General features: G+C 43.1%; 3 protein-coding genes and 1 long non-coding RNA gene across 4 annotated transcripts in view; all 4 read left to right on the top strand.

Annotated features, from left to right (window-relative positions):
- Nucleotides 1–188: 188 nt before the first annotated feature.
- LOC111255717 lies at nt 189–2,133 on the top strand. The gene is made up of 3 exons (XR_002677131.1): nt 189–259; nt 1,374–1,419; nt 1,790–2,133. It is a non-coding gene; the product is annotated as an uncharacterized LOC111255717 (long non-coding RNA).
- An 887-nt stretch (nt 2,134–3,020) lies between these two features.
- On the top strand, nt 3,021–7,415 carry LOC101762948. The gene is made up of 15 exons (XM_004961221.3): nt 3,021–3,357; nt 3,482–3,559; nt 3,682–3,731; nt 3,814–3,867; nt 3,987–4,039; nt 4,299–4,371; nt 4,469–4,530; nt 4,654–4,722; nt 5,381–5,489; nt 5,859–5,929; nt 6,069–6,169; nt 6,402–6,497; nt 6,628–6,695; nt 6,915–6,960; nt 7,045–7,415. Exons 1-15 carry the CDS (start codon nt 3,163–3,165, stop codon nt 7,123–7,125), a joined length of 1,206 nt encoding a protein of 401 aa, XP_004961278.1. The 5' UTR covers nt 3,021–3,162; the 3' UTR covers nt 7,126–7,415.
- Nucleotides 7,416–7,481: 66 nt separating this feature from the next.
- LOC101769464 (protein DCL homolog, chloroplastic) lies at nt 7,482–10,051 on the top strand. Its single transcript, XM_004963551.3, has 3 exons — nt 7,482–7,806; nt 7,926–8,040; nt 9,517–10,051. Exons 1-3 carry the CDS (start codon nt 7,517–7,519, stop codon nt 9,679–9,681), a joined length of 570 nt encoding a protein of 189 aa, XP_004963608.1. The 5' UTR covers nt 7,482–7,516; the 3' UTR covers nt 9,682–10,051.
- A 3,711-nt stretch (nt 10,052–13,762) lies between these two features.
- Nucleotides 13,763–19,336, top strand: part of LOC101762541 (pre-mRNA-splicing factor ATP-dependent RNA helicase DEAH1) — a 14,632-nt gene continuing 9,058 nt past the window's right edge. Inside the window, exons 1-10 of the mRNA XM_004961220.3 lie at nt 13,763–14,173; nt 15,037–15,166; nt 15,273–15,403; nt 15,499–15,699; nt 15,779–15,862; nt 15,972–16,058; nt 16,971–17,004; nt 17,089–17,143; nt 18,282–18,341; nt 18,444–18,515. Coding sequence (XP_004961277.1) covers nt 15,067–15,166; nt 15,273–15,403; nt 15,499–15,699; nt 15,779–15,862; nt 15,972–16,058; nt 16,971–17,004; nt 17,089–17,143; nt 18,282–18,341; nt 18,444–18,515 — 824 coding nt within the window. The 5' untranslated portion in view covers nt 13,763–14,173; nt 15,037–15,066. The remainder of the gene's footprint in view (nt 14,174–15,036; nt 15,167–15,272; nt 15,404–15,498; nt 15,700–15,778; nt 15,863–15,971; nt 16,059–16,970; nt 17,005–17,088; nt 17,144–18,281; nt 18,342–18,443; nt 18,516–19,336) is intronic.

Raw genomic sequence — 19,336 nt, 5'->3', positions numbered from 1 at the left:
CTTATATAATGGGTTTTGTAAATAATCTACGTTTAATACTCCTAATTAGTATCTAAATATTTGATGTGACACGTGCTAAAAATAAGCAAAGGAACCAAACGCAATAATGGCAAGTATTTTAATTGGAGGGTCCACTCTATTTACACTGGATTCCTCTTATGGATGCAAGTGCTCATATCTAGTTTCTAGGCGCCCAGCAATGAAGATGCTTCGCTTGTTGACCGCTCGACTTTCGAAGTACTGTTCGTGCAGCCAATTGGTAAGTGCAAGTTTGTCTTTCCAAAATGCCATCTGCTGCTCACTTGTGATTCACTATTTTGCTCTTTTGGGTGTTTGATACCACGGGGCTAAACTTTAGCCCTATCACATTGGATGTTCGGATACTAATTAGGAGGACTAAACATTAGCTAATTACAAAATTAATTGCAGAACCCCTAGGTTAAATTGCAAGACGAATCTATTAAGCCTAATTAATCCATCATTAGCGAATGGTTACTGTAGCACCACATTGTCAAATCATGGACTAATTAGGCTTAATAGATTCGTTCGCGATTTAGCCTAGAAGTTGTGTAATTAGTTTTGTAATTAGTCTAGGTTTAATACTCCTAATTAGGATCCAAACATTCGATGTGACGGGGGCTAAAATTTAACCCCTTCCTTCCAAACACTCCAAAGGGTTATCAACTCATCGTACGACGGGCCGGGCTACGTGCTATTAGAGCTTCTTCACCTCAACTGTGTGCCATGCATATATATATATATATATATATATATATATATATATATATATATATATATATATATATATATATATATATATACAACGCACTACGCAGGGGGTGTTTGGGAGGTAGGGGCTAAACTTTAGCCCTATCACTGTTCGGATGCTAATTAGGACGACTAAATATGAGCTAATTACAAAACTAATAGCAGAACCCCTAGGCTAAATCGCGAGACGAATCTATTAAGCCTAATTAATCCATCATTAGCGAATGGTTACTGTAGCATCACATTGTCAAATCATAGACTAATTAGGCTTAATAGATTCGTCTCGTGATTTAGCCTAGGGGTTGTGCAATTAGTTTTGTAATTAACTAATGTTTAATACTCCTAATTAGTGTCCAAACATCTGATGTGTGTGCCAAGCACCCCCATAGACTATAGAATACGAGGTTTTTCACTGTATTTGCAAGGTGCCATCTCATATTGATTAGAAAAGGTGCAGTTAAGTAACGGAAAGTCCAATAAACATGGATAAATCTTTCATTTGCTTTTTGTGTCAAACAACTTTCTCAATATATATGGCCCGCTTTCAATTCTATTCAGGGTTCACTGTTTCAAGTCTTTAGTCAAACCTTTGAAACATTTGGCAGGAACGAGAAGATCAAGTTTCCAAGCGAATTCCCCAATCACCGAGAGGTATTGTCTAAACGAGTCTTATTAATATAACGGTGGCGGGTCCGGGGTCCATGGCAAGCAAAATTATGAAAAACTAAAGATGAAAAATACTTGAGCTCCTAATAAGCTAGGATCAGCCCCCCTCCCAGCTACTCCCTTCATCCCAAATTATAAATCACTTTGACTTTTTTGATACATTCACTTTACTATGTATATAGATATAACAATATGTCTAGATGCATAGCAAAGTGGATGTATCAAAAAAGTCAAAGCGACTTATAATTTGGGATGGAGGGAGTATTTCCTAGATCCACCCTTGAATATAAGTACAATATTCAGCACGCGCAGTCCCTATAGTGACTGGTTTCTGTTTTGACTTTTGACTTTCTAGCTGTCGATTCAACCAAAGGAAACACTGGCATACGGGGAGTACGCAGAGAGGATACTGAACAAGCATTACGAGGAGGCAAGAACATCTGAACATGAAGCACGCCTTTATGCCTAAGGAGAACGTACTCCAGATACTGTGCAGAAGCAACCTGAAGCGAAGTGAATCACCGCTCCACTGTGCATTTGTGTTTGTGGGTCTGTGTCTTGTGCCCAAGTCCTTTCTGTCCTTTTTTTTTGAACTAACAAGTCCTTTTTTGTCTTTCATTTGTTCAAACTGCGCCTGCTCCTGAGGCTGTAGAGTGTCCAGAGCAGATGTTTCTCTGAACCTTTGTTAGTTAAACTGGTGAACCGGTCCTGATGCAAAATGCCGAACGGGCTGGGACCTTTTGTTCCTGGTACTGTTATTACCGGGGGAAGTTTCATCTTGCAGTTTTCAAAAGTGACGTATCATCAAAAGATATTTGATTTGATGAATGAAACAATACCTCTCAATGCAAAATTTCATTATACGATTTCATAGAATGCCCATACTATTTAATTGTGAGGCGTCCAATGCAAATTTCAACAGGTTTCATGGTCCTGTAAACAGTGTAGGCACAGTTTCATCCTGATGAAACTCTCACTTCATAAATATCTTATCATGCTATTACATAGGCTGATGCATCACCATATTAATGTGCATGCAACCTCTATGAAACTTCCACTGGATTAGCCTAAAATAACTTTAATGAATTATTTTGTCATATGTTAGGTCCTTGCACGGTATGCTACCACCGGTGACTTTCGATTTTTATAACTTTTACCGAGAGACGGAAAAGAAGTTTAAGACGTCGTAGACCCTGGGAAAATTAGTAGTAAAAAAATTTGATGTCGTATCTATGCTACCTTCCGGTCCAATCATGACCGTCCGATTCCGATCCGTCCGCCGGTGAGATCGTCTAGCCTAAGACCTTGTTTAGTTACCCTCAACTTTGGCACTATGCAAAAGGAGATTCTCCATCACATCAAATTTACGGTACATGTATAGAGTGCTGAATGTAGACGAAATCAAAAACTAATTGCACAGTTTGGTTGTACTTTGCGAGATGAATCTTTTAAGCCTAATTAGTTAATATTTGGACAATAATTCACCAATACAAACGAAACATTACACTATGCTACAATGCTGGTACAGTGATTGATTTTGGTTGTCCAGAATCGAGCAGCCTAAGCCAAGTGGAGCGGCGCCAGAGAGACGCAAACGGAAGCGATAGACGCGACGCGCCACCGGGGCGGCGTGCACGTGACGGCGCAGCCTCTCCCCGTCCAACCATCTCCGGCCGGTGCCGCCCAAAAAAATTCGCCCCCACACGAATCCTAGTATCCAACGGAGTCATGGTGGAGGTGGGCAGCGCCGTGCGGGCACAACCCACCTGGGCTCCAGCCGCCGCGCGAGGCAGGAGATCCCGGGGCCAGGCCTCCGCCGCCCTCGCCATCGCCTCCGCCCCCGCGGCCCGCTGGGTCCGGTGCCGCGCGATGGAGCGGCCGCCGACCGTCCGCATGGTCACCATCCCCTTCGCCGACCTCAAGGTGAGACTTCCACTACTTGACAAGTGTGCGGTGCTGTCGTATCGGGGGTGTGTGAGTCCTGCTGCTTCTGACACCGTGTTGTTTCGCGGCTTGGTTTGGGCGGCGGCGGCGGCGTCGGGCGCAGGAGAGGGACAAGGACCTGGGCGACAAGATCGAGGAAGGCCTCGGGCCCCAGGGGCTCGGCATCATCTCCATTGCCGGTGTGAGTAGGGCCGGCTGCAACTCAATGCGTTTCCTACGAGGGGAAAAAATCCAAGTAATTGATGGAGTTCGTTTCGTTCTTGAACTGCAATCACCTGGGTCTCTCTTGCTGTGTGCACGCAGGTGCCTGGTTTCCCCGAGCTGAGGAAAAGCCTGCTGCGCTTGGCACCAAGGCAAGTGGTTATTGATGTCATGTTTTCCCTCTCGTTTCAGTTATTGGTGTACTAAAATATTTGGTCCTTGCTTGTTTGCCAGGATTGCAAACCTTCCTGAAGATGTGAAGAAACAACTTGAAGACTCAGACAGCAGGTGGTGCTTTTAGTCATGAATTTCATATGATTGCCCCCCACATCAAAGCTCCTAATTAGAACCGATCCCTGTGGTAACAGTCACTAGCTTATATGATTATGTGCATATGCCATTTGCAGGTATAATTTTGGGTGGAGTCATGGGAAGGAGAAACTTGAGTCCGGGAAACTTGGTAAAGACTTGTTCATTCTGTGACTTCTGTCAGATCAAGTATCTATTTTGTGTGGGGAACTATGCATTTTTGAAAGATTGTTGCAAAGTAAAAGAAAGAAAATGAAGTTTTGGGACTTGTGAATTTCATTCCTATGCTGGATGTTCTGTGTACACCCCTTGAGTCTATCTGTTCAGCTCTGCTCTGCTCCCTTCGTTTTTTTAGTCATGAATCCTGACATGAACTTTTGTTCTAAGACGAATTTCATTACTCCATGCAGACACATTCAAAGGTTCCTTTTATGCGAACCCCATTTTGGATGTCCCTACTATGGATGATGCGGTTGTAAGTAGGTAAAATGTTTCTAACATGAAATGACCATTTTTATTTACTGTCAGCTTCCAGTACGGTGATCTAACATTTTAAACCTATGATGATTTTTAACTGCAGGTATCCATCATATTGCCGACCAAATATATGGCCAACCGACAGTCTTCCTGAACTTGAAATAGGTATGACCGAATGCATTCAATGAGCCCTCAATGTGACTGTCAGTTTCTTAATTTGAACCTTTTTCATTTTCTATTTAGAATCTAGCTTGTGTTTACTCATTTCTCCGTTCCTTTTTTTTGTAGCATTTAAAGCTCTTGGAAAGCTGATGATGGAAGTTGGTTTGATGTTGGCTCATCACTGCGATCGCTATGGTATGTGTTATGGAACCATAAGGTCCATTGCTATCATTCAGCATAATTTCCCTTGAAAACATCAACTTCACCAGAAAGGAACATTAACTTGTGAGGCTCATCTTATAGTTATACATTAGTTGACTTGTTGGGTTTAACTGTAGTTTTTAAACTAATTTTATTATTTCAGAGTGGAATCAATGGAGCTAGTAGGTATCTAATGAATTCTGCTGATAACCTCCACACTGTACTGTATATTCAATAAATCACAGTGCTGGTACAAGATAATACTTCCAGTTAAAATGTCCTCCTAGAATACATGCAATCAAACTATATTTGATCCACAATATCTTTAGGATATTTAGATTGATAAATAAAATTGATTTCACAGATTTTTTTTCAAATACTATCGCAATATCTTTATATTAGATTTTGCAAATATATTACAGCAGAAGTTTCTGTCGACAATATTACAGTAGAAATTTGTTGGCAAATAAAACTGGCATTTATTTGTGATTGAAGAGAGCACTAACTATGAATCGCCAATATTTTGTTCATAAGTCTCTTTAGGCAAAAGAACAATCTCTATGCTTGATGCTTTATTCAGAATATTCTCTCCTTTTCAATCGTGATGTTCTGCTTGTCAAATTAAATGGATCAACCTGTGTCTTCCTTTCAGTAATGCAGCAAGGAGTGGGATCATATGATGGTGACAGTCTTGAGCAGACAATTGCCCGTTCAAGGTGTCACAAGGGCCGTCTGTTGTACTATTTTCCGAGACAGTTAAGGTACACTTTATAATCATGAATGCAATCCTGGAAAAAAAAAGACACATGCAGAATTAAATTTCTGAAGGTAGTAAAACATCCTACAGGTGCACGTAGTTAGTGTACACACATAGGTTCGACATATTTCTACTAAACAGCCAAGACAGCGCTATTATGGAAGATAGCTTTAAAAAATAACAAATACTACCATCATGCATATGAAAATTCATTTTACATGTGATGCTTGTGTGAATGAAATGTGGAGCCTTTTTCCTTCCCCTGTGGCAAAATCAAGATTTTTTTATTTGACGAATCATATGTTATAGATATATTTCAGATCAAGATTCAGTTTAAATTTTGAGAATTGGTGTATTTTGTCTCTTATGATAGCAAACAGACAGAAGAAGTTGAGTCTGTTTCATCATGGTGTGGATGGCACACCGATCATGGATCTCTAACAGGTGACTTGTTTTCTACCCTGATAGTTGAAGTATTTAGTTAGTTTTGTGGGATTATGTGCCAAAAAAATGTATGCGAGTTATCATCAAAGAAGTGACATTTTATCATAGTTAATACTCGATAATCTGACTGTAAATGCAGGGCTCACATGTGGACTGTTTACAAAAGATTCTGTGGAGGTACCGTGTCCTGATAGTGCAGCTGGGCTATACATCCGGACTCGTGATAATCAAGTCGTTAAGGTAGCTTCCTGCAAACTGTATACTTCTCATCAGTTTAGACCATAAATCAGTTCAAGTTGTGGGATGCCATCACGATGTTAGCAAACGGATCATGCTGCGCTGGAACCATCGACTCCCATGAAACGATCATTGTACATTGTCAGTTAAATAATTGCATGTAAAGTATATTTACATTATTTTCAGAGGATGCTATCTGCTTTTTGCTTATTTTGCATTTGGTTGAATACCTTAGGTTGTGTTTGACGAGGATCAGCTGGCTTACCAAATTGGGGAAACTGCTGAAATACTATCAAGAGGTTATCTATGTGCAACCCCACACTGTGTGCAGGTATTATTGAAACCAAAATTCGTCTCAGTAACTAAGCATGCATTTTTCACATACTACAATTTGCCTGTACTTAAAAGGTAACGAGTGTTCCTACAGTTGTAATTTATTTGTCTGTTGCTATTGTTTCTAGGCACCCAGCAGTGAAAATGCTTCCAATGTTGACCGCTCTACTTTTGCACTGTTCATGCAACCAGATTGGTACGAACAAAATTTCTTCTTATTGTAGTCTTATACCAACATATTAGCCCATTTTCTCTTTTGCTTTTCTCCCGTGTAGCAAGTAATTTGCTGTCCTTATTGTATTGAATTTGTTATTTCCAACTTGGAACCAGTGTGCCTGGCTGGTATCTCTTGGTCTGCAAATCTTTGCTGCCTATGGGCTTTCAATTTTATTATTTTTCTCAAAACGTTTGGCAGGAATGAGAAGCTGGAGTTTCCAAGCGAAATCCCCTATCACCAAGAGGTTTGTGTAAGCTCGCAGAAATTTGCATTTAGAACTTGTGATTCCCTTTTCCCAAATGATAAAGTTTTGTTTTGGCTTGACCAGTTGATCCCACCAAATGAAACACTTACATTCGGGGAGTACTCAAAAAGGCTAGTGAACAAGTATTACCAGGCAGCAATGTGAAGCATTACCACAAGAAAAGCTCCTGTATACACATTCGTACCATCAAATGGGTTCTAGCTTTGGTGCAAACTCTTCTAAAAAAAAACTTTGGTGCAAACTCTCTGTACAGGTATAGCCAATTAGCGAATACCAGAGCTGCAGACGCAAACTCGAATGACTCGCAGCTCACAATAGTGTACTAGCAGTTATTAAACTCCCTCGTGTTGTTCTTATTTTTTTATTGGGACTCCCTCGCGTGTTCTGATGTAATTAATGGTGAAATTGCTAGATGAATAAACGAAAGTGTACAACCCGTTACTCTCCAACCATCCATCCAGCGCGCTGCTGACGCACCACACTCGCTGACTCGCATCCAAGTCACCCACCCCTCCCTCTCGGCCTCCCGGGCGGCATGGCCACCGCTCTCCCCCTCCCCCGCGCCGCGGCCCCGCTCATCCTCCTCCGGGCCTCCCGCTTCGCGCCGTGGGCCGCGCCGGCGCCCCGCCGTCGGCTCCTCCCCGGGCCTCCCACGGCCGGCGAGCCCCCACCCCCGGCGCTCCCGCCGGCGTCCAAGCTCGCCGGCCCCCCGGTGGTTGTGGTGGCTCCGGAGCCCCCGCTGCCGTTCAGGGCCGCCGAGGCGGAGATTCTCCGCGACATCGAACCCGTCGTGCAGCTCATCAAGGATATCCTCCACTCCGACAGGTGGGGCCCCTTTCACCGCGGTCGCGATGAACTTGGGTGGAAAAAATTGAAATGCCGTGGTCGGAACATTTCTTCTCGCCTTCTAACGTACTACTACTCCTCTTCGTGCGTCCGAGCAGATACGGAGACGGCGAATGCCTCTGCCCGAACGACGAAAATGTCGTCGTGCAGAAGCTCCTCGCGTTCCATCCACGCGCGCAGGATAAGATTGGCTGTGGGCTTGACGCTATAATGGTGAGTGAGCCGCAACTACCAGCTGCGCAATTTTATTCACGAGCTATTATTGGTTTTCTGCTCAAAACATGGAATACTTGCCAAGTAGTATTAGTACTTTACCAAATACGGAGTACGTACTGTATAAATAACGATGAGGTGTTGTTTAAGCTGTTGCTATTCTGCGACTACTTGTACAGTAGTGCTAGTTAGTGTTTTTTTTTGGGGTCTGTTTTATTTCAGTTGGATCCTTGCGGTTTTGGTTCTTGACCCTGTTTGATTTGTCCTGCCACTGATCGAACTGTGAGTAACACAGTGGACCAGCCATCTCATTGTTGAAAACCTGTCATTTGGGGTATTAACCTGCTACTCCCCAGTGCAAGGTGGACAACTGCACTGTATATTCTGTAATCTGTAGACCTGGGTTAGTTTTGGTTGAGTTTGTTAAAGATATTAGTTCATCATAGGTTGGTTGAAATGCTATCTTGATTTACCCTTAGTCGATTTGAGTCAGGTTTGTTAGGGGAGGCATAAGCAGTGCGGGTTGAATGACCTATCTGTCCGGTCTCTTTGTCATCCCTGCCTATCTGCCTTGTTGTGTGCTATAGCTGAACACGGCTCCTAAGCCACCCCGATCAGGTTTAGGGCCAGATCCATTGACGCACCGAGATTCCAGCCCTGGATCCATCTTATGCTGCTTAGGCTATTTCCTGACATTCTATATCGTGTTCGTACTATATACTGAGAACAAACAAGGCAATGCCATATGCATCTCATGCTGCTAAGGTTATTAGTATTCTAATATGAACAAATTTATATTGGCAACAGTAATTACCAATGTGTTCTATCTTATTATAAGAAATTTGTATTCTGGTTCAGAAAGGGTTCTTACTGTTATCCAGCAAACTCGATCACTAAGACTAGGAACGCTACAGAACCATATAAAACGTAAACCTGGTTGGCTATGCATGTTTGCCTGTTAGAGCAATAACTTAAACATTTTTATAGACTCACCTCTACCCCAGGAAGTGCTTACATCAACTCTATATGTAAGGCAACATAAATGTCGATAGCTAAAATGTTTTTTTTAATCATGGCTCGTAATATTAATTTGATTGATGCTGTATTCAAATTGATCTTTCTTTCAAGATCAATCAGTACGATGTATTAATGAAACGATCTACACCGTTGCGTGATCATTGGCATTGTGGTAATATCATGATTAGCCAATTCCTTCCATGAAGTGGAACCGCTTTCTCAGCCGAGTGCTCTGCTTTGTGCTTATAGTTTACTATATTATGAAGCTTTTGTACTGGATATGAAGAAGCTCAAGTAATAATACTATCTTATGCACAATTACCTTAGAATACAATCGGTTTATGGTGCTTTGCACATACTTGATATATATATAATGTATCCTTGGCAGACAATTCCAAATTTATATTTGTAATTTAGAAGTGTAGATGTTGATTTTTTGAACTTGGATTGTCTTTGAAGGTTGATAGGCACCCTGAGTTCAGGAAGTCAAGATGCCTTTTCGTTGTTCGCACCGATGGTGTTTGGATTGATTTCTCATACCAGAAGTGCCTCCGTGCATACATCCGAGAAAAGTATCCGTCTCATGGTGAGAGATTTATACGAGAACATTTCAAGCGAACATGAGGGAAACTGAAATCAGTGATGTACTGATATTTATGAGTTTTGAAATAGTTTCTGTAAATTATTAGGCTGCAAGGCCTCTTGGTTTGTTTCACGTCCTAGTATGCATGTATGACCAACATCAATAGAGCATGGTTGGTTACATTAACATAGAAAGCTATGCATTTATAAAGGAACCCATCCAAGCTTAAATTGTTCAGAGGAGCTGATGTGACTAGGTGACTGTCAGATGTGTATAACCTCCTAATTCTTTGGAAACGGCAGAGCCCACAAAATGCTTCAGAAGCAGCCAATAGCCCAATATGATGAGGCGCTTTGTTCATAGGAAATTACTATTGAGCTTAATAGCCTTATGATAGCACATGTTAGTTTATTTACTGTCTTTAAGTGTCTGTTCATTCTTACTTACAGTTTGGTATGTTCACATTCACACAACTACCAACAACACGGTGATTTATTTGCATTTGCATTTATGTTACCATTCCTGGAATCAAATAGCATCTTTATTTATCATCAATCTCAATCATTAAAACTAGGAAAGCTTTAGAGCTATATTATTTGTTACATTTTTGGAGATGCTTGAGGTCATGCAAAATGGTCCAAAAAAAACTCAACCAAAAAGGGAAGAGTCATCCCGAAAGCATTGCTTGAAAGGTCGAGAACAGAGAAACTCACAGGTTGAACAAATAAGCTGTTGCGTGAAGGCCTACAACGATTTGCAGCTTCCTGGGAATCTTGTGATCACATGGCCTGGGCATGCATCACTTCAGAGTCTATGAAGCGTCATCCATGGAGGATTCAGGTGGGACACAGAGCTGATGGAGCTCGCATCCCTTCTGCTACGAAGGTCGCCCTCATTGTGTCGATTGATCGTACTCTGTCCACTGTAAACCTGAGACTTGTATTGTAATATGAGTAAAGTACTCCGCCGGTCCTTAAACTTGCAAGCTTGTGAGCTTGTGTTGTGTTGTCCCGATCCTCCAGCTTGCAAAACGCATAAAAAGTGGTCTGGCGCCTCGGTCTCCTCGTCCACCAGCAGCGCGCCATGTCCGCGCCCGACCTCGCTGCGCACCCTTGGCGGCGGCGGCGGCGCCCGTCGACGACGTAGCCGCGGAGGAGGTACACGAGGGAGGCGACGTTGCACAGCAGCGTCGCCCACACGGCGAGCCCGGCCGCGCCGGCCGGCGCCCGCGGCCTCTCACCGCCACCGGCCACCATCGTCGCAACGGGAACGGGATACTCGGAAGCGAACACGGCGCTACCGGCAGGGCAGCAGCGGAGCAGCCTTATCTTGCGGCCGTGCTGCTGACAACGAGGGCGGCTGGCGAGCACGAGGAGGAAGCGGGTTCATCATCCGCCGTCGCCGAGTTCCACCCGCCGCCACCTACCTCACCGTGGACGACCACCTTCCGGCCATCATCTTCGACAACCAACCGCACAAACCGAGCCGTGGTGAGCCCGTGGTCCTCATGCTCGCGCCTTTTCTTAGTTTTAGGTGAGTTGCCGCGCTCAACTCCGGGGCTCGCCGCCGGTTTGCGCCGCCGCCGTCGTGGATGGCACTAGGGTTAGGGTTTCGGCTAGTTGAAGGGGGATCGGATGCGCCGTGACATGGGGAACACGCCGGGGTAGTTAGGGGAATGGGAGGCGCACCCTTGCGCCGCCGGCGCTACGCCAGCGCCACTGTCGTGCGTGCTCGCGGGAGGTCTGGAGAAGGAAGGAGTCGGGGGTGGATTTGTGAAGTGAGACGTTAAGGCCCGTCGGGCCAGCGTGCCGGCATGACCCGCCTAAGAAGGCACCGTGCTGAACCTGGGCCGCCTCTTCGGCACGCGGGCCGGCACGGTTATTATCCGGGCTGCACCATGCTGGGCCTAAACAGGCCGAGCCAAATCGTGCTCGAGCCAGGCTGGGTTGGGCTGCCCGTTTGTCCATCAATACTCGGCAAGTGAGCCTTTGTTTCAGCGTACTAATAATACTATACTCGGCAAGTGAGCCTTTGTTTCAGCATACTAATAATACTAATACTACTGTTGTATAAACAAAAGTATGCAAGTACATGCATCAATGTTTTGAGTAGAAATTCAAACCCATAGCCTGCCCTTGTCACGTGCAGGACAATCGGTACGGCAATCACTGATATTGCGGGGGAAAAAAGAAGAATAAAGACGCCCGCATCCCTTCTCCTCGGGGGCAGGCCGACGGAAGCCCGAAACATTTTGTTGATGCATGTATCATTTTCTTCTTTGTTGATGCATGCATTTGCACACGTCGAACTTTATTTCTACTCCAAAAAAGAAATCCTTTTGTTATCTTACTAGCATAAAATGTCCGTGCGTTGCTAAAGGTTCTTATCTCTTTCCCAAGTTAACATCTGCTAGCTCCTAGTTTGCTTGCTTCACTTCCTAATCTAGTTTAGTATCCTCCATAATATTTGTATACATCTCTGATAATAATAAACGGACAACTCTTTTGAATTCTACATGATCTATTTGAACGGTAGAATCTTAATTTTTATACATATGTAACGTGTCATACATTTGTTCAAACATGTATTAAAATTTATAGTAAGATTCAGTACTAATGCAACTTTTGTCTTAGTTTTTATAAATATGCAAGTTATTATGAACATAAGAGAGGTTGTTCACAAAACTTTCAACCTCTAAAAGGAAAAAAACTGCAAGGCTAAAATAAATGCTCAGTCCTTGATTATAATATGCTCAACAATTCATATCTGGGTATATACATCCTGACATCATGGTCTAGTTGCTCCAAGAAGTATGAGCAATCAACCAATATCATTGTATTATTCTACTCCTCATAATATAGTCAATGATGATAAATATTCTACCTACAAATTAATTTTCAGATTCAAATAGTAAAGTCTTGCAGTCAAAAATTTCAAAATATAAGGACAAATCATATTTAAGATTAATTGTCCATCAATTGAGCTAAAATCCTTCATAACAAAAAAACCGGGCGTTGTACTAAGACGAACACAAATTGTAGAAGAGAAGGTACTGCACCAAGTGACCATGAAGTGTGCCCTCAAGAAGTACCACAGTATCCACGATAAACTCCTTAATCATATTACAAAATAAGTGGAGCAAAAAAATCCCTCTTATCATAATTTACCTTTCTTATCATTAATTCTTGTGACTTAAAAAGTACCTGTGCAGATCAGTAGCGACGTGCTCTAGTGGATTTTTCCTCGTCATCCTACGCATACAGTTCCCAGTTGTGGATTGCCCTCCTGGTGATACAGCAACATGCAGTAGAGTTTCTTGCTGAGGCGAAACGGCAGCCCTTCTGGTAGGTGGCGGTGAGTGTTGCTAACGAAGATGACATCAGCTAGCGCTACCTCTAATTGAGGACTATGGCTGGGCATGCGAGTAAATCCACACTGGTGGGTGGTGGCATACATCACTATGGCCATGCGAGATCTGCTGCACATCATGGGGGAGCTCCTCACCACTATGCTATGCCTGTGATGCCTTCCTCGCTACGATTAGTTTCAGGTTACAGCAAAGGGTGATGCGATGGGACGCGCCACTACTGCGGGAAGTCCCAGCACCACCGCCGGGAAAGCTGCTAGTCCGCCCTTGTCGGAAGCCGCGACACCCCATCCCCCATGTGCGGTGGCGTAGCTGTGCCAGGACCACCTCTCGGGCCTAGCGCCGGCCGTGCTGCTCCGCTAGGCGCTGGACCGTTGCTTCATCCCCACCCTCACGCTCCTCCGCCATTGAAAAAGCTAAGGGACTTTTTTGCAAATTATCAACAAACTGCGGCAGTTTAACTCTCAGGACTGCGGGTTGATTACGAAAAAGTTGAGGGACTTTTTTTTCAAAATAACCACGATGGTGGGAAGAAACAACCGCACTTTAATATTAGGTACAGATATAGATATAAATCTTGGAGTATATTTTTTTCAAATCGGGCTGAAAGCCTTAAGCCTGCAATCTTTTTTAGGCCGCTGAAGCCCGGAGTCCAATGGGCTGCGTCAACTTCTTTCTTTCCTGGTACCATTGGAGTCCAATGGGCTGCGTCAACCTCAGCCTAACCAGGCACCACCGGCCCACCGACTTCTCAGTTCTCAAACCGTTTCGAACCCACGCCACGGCCCCAACGTCGTCGCCGTCGCCGCCGCCGCCGCGTGTGCCTTGTCCGCCTCCGGCTCCATCAAATCTCCTGGTCCGGCCCCGCGTCTTCAAGCTCTGACTCCACCACTTGCCCCGTGCGGTCGTGCCCACGTTGCCCGTTGCCCCGTCACCGTTCCCCCATATCGACGCGAGGGCTCGGCGAAATCGGAAACCCTAGGTCCGATTCCGCCATCCGGCGGCCGGCAACTGGTTAAGGCCGCATTTGCGGGCTCCAGGCGGCCGGTCCGCCGGAGTTGCACGCCTGTGCCCGGCCAGCGGCTGATCCCTCGCCTCGTCTGGCCTCCGCGGCTCCTTCCCTCGGACCTCCGTTGGCGAGCAATCTGATTGCTTGATTGAGTGAGGTGAGGACCGACCCTCCCCCTCCACCTCTCAGCATTTCTGAGTGTATAGGAAATTAGGAAGATTAGTTTTGTTGATTAGTTCATTTGTGTGTATGCCTTTCCTGTATATCATAGAGATTTGTAAAATCGAGTTACTCGTGTTGATCCGGTTACCAGTGAGAATCAAGCTCAAAATCCAAGTATTCCTTCTGTAGAGCTCTGTGAGAATCAAGCTCAAAATCGTGAAATAGATGGGGGATCAATACTTTAATGATTGCTTGCTCACATTTGTTGAGCGTTGAGTTCTTTTCGCAGCAACCAATTTCCAAGCCATGAAGGACCACAAAGTTAATGTTAGATTGTAATTTTCTTTAACTATTTTATAATTTATCTTTGTTTCATGGATATCTTAGTTCTTAGACTGTCTTAAACAATTTGTGCCTTTCATTGGTGGTACGGTGATTCTGTGAACTATTTTGTACCTTTGTATTGGATTTTTTCCCCTTAGGAAGTGGGTATACCCCAACTTTGGAACCCTGGCTCCGCCACTGCATGACGGGCACGCCTTTCTCCTTCACCTTTTTGTCATGTGATGATTTATTTTAGCAACAGGGAAATAGGAACTAACTGATTTGTTTTTCAAATCGAAAGGTTTGGTTTGTTTAGCTCTTGGATCCTGCTTTGTGTTGAATTAATTAATTATATTATGGCATTAAGGACTTTGCCACCTTTTTTACAGGAGGTACCATCTTCAATATTTAAACATCAATTTATTAATCATTTGTACTCTTATTTGTGTGATTTCAATGAGAATGCGTGTCATGTGTACATGATCTTTTTTACTAAGAGTTTTGTCTCACATGTTCACCCCACCTAAAATTTAGAGCGTGCTCCGTCACTGGAAGGGTTAGGGCATGGCGAGCGATGGGCAGCTTAGGGAGTGGATCTCTGACAAGCTCATGTCCCTCCTGGGCTACTCCAAGAGCGTCATCGTCCAGTACGTCATCAGGCTCGGTATGCACATTGTCGAACTGAATTTCATTTCCTGCTGCTTTATTCTGTTCCTCTTCAGCTTGTTGTTGTCCTGAATATGAGATCACATGCATGTGTGCGTGCGCAGCAAAAGAGTGCTCTTCCACCAGCGACCTTGTGGGCAAGTTAGTCGAGTTCGGGTTCACCTCGTCCGCGGAGACCCGCACCTTTGCGGCAGACATCTATGCCAAGGTTCCTCGCAGGGCCAGCGGCATCAGTGTATGTTTTGATTTCCCTGCTTGCTTTGTTCGTTCTATCTCATAATGCGGTGGTTGTTTGTTTGCGGATATAATGCTTCGCATTGTTTTCTCCAGAATTACCAGAAGCAGGAGAGGGAAGCAGCAAAGCTTGTCCAGAAACAGAGCACTTACAAGCTGTTGGCCGACGAGGATGACAACGATGCTGACAACCAAACATCAACGAGTAGAAAGAGCTCAACAACTCAATCATCTAAGAGTCGGAAGCAATTCAGGAGGAAAGCAGATCAAGATGGCGGGGATGATGATGATGAGGATGTATGATCTGAGTGGTACCCACCTTTTTTGTCCAGCTTTTTCATACAATGATGACTCTAATTGAAGATGTTATATTTAGGAAAAAGTAGCAAAGGATTCTGGAAGGAAGGTGCGGAGGCGAACAGAAGAGGAGGACGAAGAAGATGGCAACAACAGTTCTGATGTATGTCTTGTTCTAGGAGTACTATTTAGTTGTATATTAGAATGTGGAAAATGTGGTTTGTCAGCCAGGATGCACTCTTGAATCTGTTTGAACGTTCAATGCCTTGTAGGAGGAGAAAGAAAGGATAAGAGATCAGGAGGCAAGGGCCCAGCTAGAAAAGAACATGAAAGAAAGAGATGCAGCAAACACACGAAAGGTAATATCCAATGTAGCTGATACTTCTTGCCCTGCTTCTGTTTCTTTTGAGAACAAACAAATTCTAGTTGTAGATTTGCAGTATATATTCAAATACTATACATGACAACATAAATCCTAAAAATGGCAGGCTCTTGAATGCCAAATATGTGTTTTGATCAAAATTTCGAGTAATTGCGGGAATGCCATTTAGTTTATATTCTAGGTTCGGGACACCTTTCTACTTCATTGTGAGCTTTACAAAATAAATTCATTTGACTAAGCTGTGCTTTTCTCTTCATCCTGCCATCCAGCCGTATCTATCACTTGAATTAAGTTCACAGCTTGAGTGATGGTTCTGGGCGCTCTAGAGTATGGAAATTAGTCTAATGTTACAAGCTGAGAAATGGTGATAACTCTCATAGTCGTTCCAGCCATCATATTTCAAATCTTCATAGTTTGTCTTTATTTTTCAGTTTTTTTAGAAAGCAGCTGTCTTGTTAGGAAGTTGTGATGTGTAACACAAGTTATTTCATTTTCCAGTCATAGATTTCTTGTAATGATTCTGTGCATTCTTGCTGTGTTATGGGTGGCCGGAGGGCCAGCCCATCTATCCCTCACGCCAGGAGATAAGGATTAGGAGACAAGCAATGAAGAAGACTTAATCCCAAGTCCCCAATAGTCTAGTCCCCCTCCAATCCCATCCTTAAGTGTTATTGGTGGCTGGAGGGCCAGCCCATCTACCCCTCACGCCACCCTTAAGAAACTAATCTCTAAAACTAAGGAACTAACCTGATTTAATCTATTCTCTCTCCTAATCCTTATCTCCTGGCGTGAGGGGTAGATGGCCCTCCAGCCACCCATAACATGCTGTTTTTGAAATCTTGTTTAAAGTTTTGAACTGATGCTTTGTTACTTGGTTTGTCTTCTTTAGTTGATGGAGCGGCAATTATCTAAGGAAGAACAAGGTATGACTAGTTGAACCTCTATAGTTTACATGTCTGCTTAATTATTATCTTTGTGAAACAGTATTAATACGAGGTCATTGACAGAGGAGCTTAATAGAAAATCTCAAGCAATGGACAAGAATGACACATCAGATCTGAGGTTTTCACTTCACAACTTCAATTTGTTTTCAGTTATTGTTATAACTTTCTTTTTTTTTCGTCTTACCAATGTCTTGTGCAAGCTTGCTTTATTCTTAGGTTCAGTGCAAGCTTGCTTTACTCTTGGTTCATTTTATTTTCTTGGACATGCAAGAGAGCTGTGTGTCATTTGCTCTTGATTCTTTACAATAATGAAAAACCTTGTTATCGGAAATAATTGCCACGTAATTATGAAAATCAATATGAGTGCAACAAGTTTGGAAAAGAGAATAAGCAATACAAGAAGAACATGTGAAATTGTATTAACCTGTGACTGAACATAATTTATCTGAAGTGTTGAATTATGAGTGCAATTATCTAAAGTTTCAAAATTTTGACAACGGTTTCAACTTTGAGTGAACCCGTTCTTTCATATGAAAAAAACTCGACCAACCTAGGAGAAACTTGGTGTAATTTCATTTAAGAAGCGATTGGCACCAATTAGAGTTGTAGAGGACTCAACCCTGGGTGTTGGGGTTTGCACTATCTCCCACCGAGCTAGCCCTAACTCATTGGTTCATGGAAGTCAACTACATGCATTCTACTGATATAATGTACTGTGTGGTGGATCATACTATATTTTCCTTGCATCCAGCTTAATGTTTATAAACATAGTGTAATGGAGAAATCACATTTTTGACTGCAGAAGTTTGTGGCTAGAATCAGATATTGAATATCTTCTAGGTTTGTAACATTTCATGTATGGTGATGTTACCATAGAAGTTTGTTTTTTTTTTATCACTAGAAGGAAATAGTTTTAACAGACTTATAGTTTTGATGAACATGGACTGCTTTCTTTTGGAAATTGATTTGGTGTTCTTGCCTACTCTCACAAATAATTTTGTGCTGCTTTCATTAAATAGTATTCTTGTATTGTTGAGGTACCATTGTACCTCCGTTCTCTAATATTTGACGTTGGTTAGCTCAAAAACATAAAATATTAAAGAATGAAGAGACTAGTTATTTTGTTTAATCTAGACATTTACTTCATCCCCTTATCTACTTAAGTAGAAAGAAGGGTCAAGTTACAAAATCAAAAAGATTTTGATGGTACTTTGTAATGACTCACTTTGTTTCTTTCTGGTTCAATCAATGTGCAGAAAATTCTCAAGGCAAGCGTACTTGCAAAAGCGAAGGGACAAAAAAATGGAAGAAATTCGGTCAGTACTAGAACAATTCTAATATAGGTTCATTACTGTAGATTTTGCTGTCTATATGTTGATCTGCACATATACTAACATTAGTATTGTGATTTTATGCAGCGATGAAATTGTGGACCATGAGTACATTTTTTCGGATGTGAAACTAACTGAGGCAGAAGAAAAGGAGTTCAGGTAATGGCTCAAACTAAGTCCTACGGAAATGATTCTCTGAAGCCAATTAACTTTGTTCCTTTTGATTAGCCGTATGCATACTTATTTATGTTGGGAATCACTCCCTCACTTTACTGCCATCTCCCTGTACAGTAGCTAGGATCTATAGGCTCTGATACCAATTGTTTGGAATCACTCCCTCCCTTTCTAGGTGTCTGTCACGGATCCTGGAGATGAGTCGGGAGGGACGTGTTTGTTCTTCTGGTGGTTCCTGGGCTCCTTTGCGTGCGCAATTGCCCCATTGTTATCACGGTAGAGATTCAATGGGCTAGACGCATTCGGGAACACACCAAGCTCAATGAGGAAATTCCTTATCCAAACACCTTCCTTCGCAGCTTCCGAAGCCGCGATGTACTCGGCTTCTGTCGTAGAATCGGCCACCGTCTCCTGCTTGGAACTCTTCCAACTAACAGCACCACCATTCAGTGTGAACACAAATCCTGATTGTGACTTTGAATCATCTCTGTCGGTTTGGAAACTAGCATCGGTGTAACCTATTACAACGAGCTCCTCCTTACCTCCATAGACGAGGAACATATCTTTAGTTCTTCTCAAGTACTTAAGAATATTTTTCACCACTGTCCAGTGACTCTCACCTGGATCAGATTGGTGTCTGCTTGTCATACTTAGTGCATATGAAACATCTGGGGCGAGTACTTATCATTGCATACATGATAGATCCAATAGCCGAGGCATATGGCACTCTACTCATGCGATCCCGCTCATCAGCAGTCGAAGGACACTGAGTCTTGCTGAGATGTATGCCATGTGACATAGGCAGA

The sequence above is a fragment of the Setaria italica genome, chromosome III (assembly GCF_000263155.2).
Source record: "Setaria italica strain Yugu1 chromosome III, Setaria_italica_v2.0, whole genome shotgun sequence".
Classification (NCBI taxonomy): Eukaryota; Viridiplantae; Streptophyta; class Magnoliopsida; order Poales; family Poaceae; genus Setaria; species Setaria italica.
The sequence above is the reverse complement of the archived record's forward strand: the minus strand, read 5'-3'. Positions and strand labels throughout refer to the sequence as shown.